Genomic DNA, 6,000 nt, shown 5'->3' with positions numbered 1-6,000 from the left:
GCAAAACAGCTGTAAGGAAAGAAACCATGGTACATGGAAATACATATGAAAATGTGTTAGGAGTCCTCAGTGGCAATGTTAAGGCTATTTTGAAGCTCACCAGTCCAGATGGAAAAATGAGTTGCTTGCGACAATGCCCCTGTCCCCTGGGGATTTCTGTCAGTGTGCATGTGACAAGATGTTCTTGCATGACCAAGCTCTGTTTGGCGGTATGCTGTGTAGCCCCAGGTTCTGAACATTCTTGCTGCAAGGGTAACCACCTCACAGACTCAAGTACCACCATAAGTAATTTCAAAACGACAGAGAAATGAGCAACGAGTCCTCTAGTTCTGCTAGTTTCCTAATAAACGAAGCTGGCCCTTCTGTGCATTGGTGAAACAGGCCAGAAACCACACAGAAACATGAAGGGTACTTCTAAGAAGACAGACCAAATACACTGTATGCAGGACAAACAGGATAATTTATTCTCATTTTTCCTTAAAAGAAGGATACAGTAGAAGTTTTATAATTCAGTATGATTAGACGTGATTTATAATTTTAACATAAAAAAAATGACAACAGAAACAAATAACTAGTACAAATTATAAAACTAACAGAGCAAAGAGAAACTGCCTTTCTGATCGGAACATGTACCACAGCTATACTCCCTTAGAAAACTTTCTAAGTTTTCTGAGCTAAAACTTCTTAGAAAGGGATCGGAGGAAAGCCTTTAATCTCAAGTATTTAAACTATTCCTGTACCCACTAAATGTTTTCAACAACTTGTTAATCAAGTGCTTCCTAAATTTAGGAACCAGTGACCAAGCGGCCTGAAATAAGTCTTGATCTTATCTTTCCAGCTATAAATTATTACTATTTCAAGAAAACAAAATATTTTCTAAGCAACGTTAAGTTTTCTAAAAACTTCAATTACCTTTTCTGGCTCAGTACCTGACTGAAATGTTCAAATGTTCATATTGCACACAAAAAATTTGAGCAGCATACTATATGAGTGTGAGAAGCTGATGAATATTAAGATTGAGGAAACTCCCTAATGAGTCACATTTACATGATTTAAATATATACTTTCTATATCTTTAATTAATATAAGTAAAAAGGTAATCTTTAGAACAGCACAGAAATACAAATGCATTAGTTTTATAAAATATATTCAACCCCTTATACGTGCAACAATCTTTTAATTTTGGAGCTGCCACATAAGGGAGCTAGTTTCTTCTCCTTCATATGAAAGCAGGAAGTCATTGTACAAAGTTATTTATGTGAGAAGAATAAAGAAACACATCCCTTTTCTTTGTCCTTGACAAATATTTATGGAATGTTGGGAATTATGAAAAAACAATTCCAATGTTACGAAGCCCAAAGACTTGGAATGAAAAAACTCCTAGTAACACATTGCTCTACGTGGAATGAGACAATCTTCTAGAAACCAGGGCTGCGTTCTCTATCTTGTTTAGAGGGTACCACAGAACTGGGTGGGCAGACTGAATGCCGTGCCGCTCTGAATACTCTGGCCACACAGTCAGAGCACGCCAGTGTCAATACCATCTCCAGAGTCCCAGCCAACTCCCCAATAGAGTAACAGGCCACATTCATCGGCTACCATCCTAACAGGCTACTTTCCAAAACTGCTGAAGCAGGTAATAGTTCAAGGGTTCAGGATTAGTCCACTGGCCCCTCCCAGAGCTGGGTGTTCCTAAACTCATCACCACACCTCAGGGAAAATGGCCACTGGCTTGAACTTCCACTAAACCAAACCAAAATTTGCCTGCCAGGGAGACAAAGTTTCATTTTACAGCTTGTAACTAGCAGATGAAAAACCTAACTTCTTCATTAAAGAACTTGTGCATCCTTTAGCATATTAAATACTGCTCCCAAAATACTTTCATGCAGACTTTAAGAACCTGTCTCTCAGCTTTGCAACAATAAATGTCTCATCTCTCCCTTCAAAGTTTGTTTCCTCCTTGCCTTTCTAAGTAAATTATCCTTAAAAAAAAATTCAATGTTTAATATAGGACTCAGAAAGCAAGATAAGGTTGAGGAGATCAGGTTATATGCTCTGGTCTGCTGCCCAAGGATATTACTGCTGTGTTTCTTAAAGCAAAAAGTGGAAGAGAATTGTTTTAGTGTCGGAGGGCTGGCAAATCACTAATGGATTTGGGGATAGACTATTCATCCTGGTTACAAGAGCCAATGCAAATACAAAATAACCACAAGCCACACTTCGACAGGCAACTTCTTCTATTCATTAGCCTGGGACACTTGGGGCAGCTTTAGTCCTCTTTCCCTTACCTATGTCATCGTCATTACAGTGCCTAGTAGGAATTAAAGCCAGCCAGGGACTTTTTCCAAGCACTATCTTTAAGTCACCTGGATAGCAGAGAAGTGTCCACCAAGCTGTGGATGCAGTCTGTGTGCCTGGCACACTCTGAAAAAGCCTGGCTGACCCTAGCTCCCTCAGGCCTACTTAAAACACTCAGTTCTCAGATGAAAGCACTGTGTGGCCAAGCAAAGCACTCATCTTTACCAGTGAGATGTCCACAGACGGCCACATCCGTGCTGGCTGCTACGGCTCACAGAGCCAGTGACTGGAGGAAGCTACTGTTTCCATGCTGCCGCTGGGCGGAGCCCAGAATCCAAACCTGAAGCGCAGGCCCCCAGGACCAGGGGCCAGGCCTCCTGCCTCTCCCTGTGCTGGCTGCCCTGGGGCCCCGCCAACAATGTGACAGCCTGCACTCCCTGAAGACCCCCATACCTCCTAGAACCTGAAAGAATATATATAGTTATAGTCTTTTGACCGTCTCTATGACAGAAGTTCTATCTTCTGAAATATTCATTTTATGTTGAAAGCCAGTTTAATGACCACTGTAAGGGTGGAACTCTTAACTGGAAACGTGAAGAGAAAGTTCCATTAAGGTGTGCATTATTAAAATGGGGAGTGATAGCAAAGCAAAGTTAAATTTTAAGTAACTATTTTTATTTCAATGGGATTCCAAAGTGGACTGGGCTGCTTTGAATGACGAGAGATGAGAATTCACCCCAATCATACCAAATCAAACAAACTCAAGGATGAACCAGCAGCATGCTGGCTGACCCTCACAGCACTATGAACGCTATCTGATGCACTATCATACTCTAGCCAATGACGCGCCCTCATGAAACAACGAGATGTTCGTCTCAGTGCAACTTTAAAGTACCTTTTAAAACTTTTGTTCGGTACTACCTTCTTCTCTTCAAACAGTATTTTCCTGAGAAAGCTTTCCTAGAAGTAAAATTAATGTTTCCCACAATAAGCCCTTTATCATCAATGAATTCTTAAATTATTATACTCAAAGGGAAGTATGCTTTAGGTTTGTAGGACTTGTGTTAAAACACAAATTGGAAAATTCAGGGATATTTGGATTATGTCCCTATGCTTCATTTCACACACCCCAGTAGTGCTTCTTACACAAACATTTCTTAAAGGATAAATCAAATATAATCAAGAGTCCCCCTCCCTAATTAGGCCCCTGATTTTCTCAATACTTGTCACATCAAATGTAGATTATATTCACAATGTATTTCCCAAGTATCTTTTGTTACTGAAAAAGCAGTCTGTCGCCTCTAAGTACTCCCTGAGAACACCCAATCAGAGTCCCCTTGAAAAGCAAAAGAGAGCTGAGCCTGGCAGCTACATGAGGTCTAGTTGTGTAAAAATCTTCAGTTGTGAGCACACCTGTGTCTAACATGAACCCAGATGTCCTTCACAAAACATGACTAATGTCATGGCTGAAGTTTTTCTTCTCTCGCTTTTCTAAATGTGAGCCAAGATGAGAATTCTATTTAATATTTACAGATCATCTTTTCTTTTGTAAATGCTTTTGGAAGGGGGTAGACATTGATTACATAAGGATTTTCTATCAGGGAAGGAGGAAGGCCAAGTGCCTCGAAAAGCTTCATGAAGAGTAAGACTGAGAAAAAACCTGTTAAATCTGTAAACACCCAATGGAAAACCGTCCAAAAGAAGAAATAGAAGGCACAAACTTCAGGTTAAAAAACGCATGTAAAGATTGCAACGTTACTACAGTCAACAGAACCCACCTAGGTCCTTAAAAGTCTTGCCCTAAATACACAGTTAAACTGTTTCAACTCTGCTGTAACCATCACCATGCTCATTCTTTGCACATCTACTTGAACAATTAGGAAGAGGAGGAAAGCACAGTGACACTCCTTGACACCTCAAAGCAAGTGTGTAGGGTGGGAAAAGGATACATTAAAATCACAAAACATTCCATCCTCAGAACTACCACCTCTGACTTCTATGTTCCAGGAGGAAGTGAATGACAAATTTGTTTTGTAGGTAAAGAACCCACAAACAAAAAAATCCTTATATAACTCAGCAAAATAACAGCAAAGGGTTGGATTGTATGGCCCCTCCACGCTATCAGAACATTTTAGGGCTCACTTTAGAGAAATTAAAATAGTAATATAAATTAATCTTAGCACATATAAATATCCATCTGGATATTCAAACAGCAACAACAGAACAAAACTTACATCAAGGAGAAACTTTTCTAAAGTAAACAAATGTATAATGTCAGAACTCAAAATTCATTAGAAGGTTCGCTGTGTGTTTTAATCAGGCTCAGACTGAAATAAACGTAGTCAATTTAAACCCCAACCTGGGAAGCCGTCCCGGCTGCGGTTGTGGTTTTCATCTTTTCAGTGTCCCATGACATTCATTTAGATAGAGGGCAACCGTCCATGTAAACAGTTCGACCTATTGGTCCCCTGCTGTGGACCTGCAGCCAATGAAGAGGAACAGTCTGGGAGCAGCAGACAGACAGGGGACGCTTAAAACTTAAGAAAGCGACAGCAGCTTCTGGGTGGCTTGCTCGGCTCAGGGTTTCCCGTCAGGCAGCTCAGTGAGACTCTGTGGAGTGGAACTGGTGAAAGTAGAAAGCCATGAAGACATAGCTGTCTTCGCACTGGAAAAAGCTCCTCCAACCGACTGGCCTGAGTGGAAAGGAGGGGAAAAACAGAAGGAAAATGGTCTTCACTTCTGTTAGGAGACACTGAATAACCAATGCTACTTAACTGCAACACACTGATATGTTAATAGGTAGTGCAATAAAATTGACACTTCTGGTTTCAAAATAATCCCTTACCATGGGAATGTCTAAGAGGAACCTGACTGGGTATAAGATACTGCTCTCCTAAGTATTTTGAAAGTCTTTGGGAAACTTTTCCCAGGCTAGTGGTTCTTAAACGTCTTGGAGAGCTAAAAACAAACAAAAAAACACAACAAAACAAAACCAAACTTCTATGTGCTCTCTGTAACCCAAATCCAAGTTTATAACTGAAAACCACCTACAAGAAAGAGTTGTTAGGCTGCTTGGGGAAATTTGTTATTGTCATCTAAAATCATGTTGCATCACAGGACTTCCCTGGAGGTCCAGTGGTTGGAAATCTGCCTTACAAAGCAGGAGAAAACGGGTTTGATCCCCCATCGGGGAACTGGCATTCCACATGCCTCGGAGCAACTAAGCCTATGCGCCACAACCACAGAAAAGCCTGCAGCGCTGCAAGACAGGCCCGAAGCGCTCAAATAAATAAAATAAATAACCATGGTGCACCAAATTAAAACATACAGAGCTCTACCTGCCTGAGGTCTGTTTTGCTTTTAACAGCATTATCTCAAAAGCTGATGTTATAATGAAATTATTTAAGTTGAATCATACAACTCACTGTTCTTGGAGAGGGGAGTGTGCAAGAAGGGAACAGGCCATAGAATTTAAATATCAGCAGCATCACTAAAAATTAACTGACATCATATACCTTTGATGAAGTAGAATTTTTCTATCAAAAACAAAGAATTCAAAATAAGTCAAAGGTATAATATTGTATGGAAATAAATGCTTATATATTTAATTCTATTCCCTTGTACAGGGTGACAGGACTGTATACCCCGTGTTTGTCTTTAAGTCTGTAGAATAGTTCTCTTACCCATCTCCAGATGTACAGG

The 6,000-nt window shown here is 40.3% G+C and overlaps 1 protein-coding gene across 1 annotated transcript in view; it reads right to left on the bottom strand.

Annotated features, from left to right (window-relative positions):
- Positions 1–6,000, bottom strand: part of AVL9 (AVL9 cell migration associated) — a 58,653-nt gene continuing 52,653 nt past the window's right edge. The window contains exon 16 of the mRNA XM_005889122.3: positions 1–4,991. Within this exon, the coding sequence (XP_005889184.1) occupies positions 4,876–4,991 (116 nt within the window). The 3' untranslated portion in view covers positions 1–4,875. The remainder of the gene's footprint in view (positions 4,992–6,000) is intronic.

Source organism: Bos mutus, chromosome 4 (genome assembly GCF_027580195.1).
Source record: "Bos mutus isolate GX-2022 chromosome 4, NWIPB_WYAK_1.1, whole genome shotgun sequence".
NCBI classification, from domain to species: Eukaryota; Metazoa; Chordata; class Mammalia; order Artiodactyla; family Bovidae; genus Bos; species Bos mutus.
The sequence above is the reverse complement of the archived record's forward strand: the minus strand, read 5'-3'. Positions and strand labels throughout refer to the sequence as shown.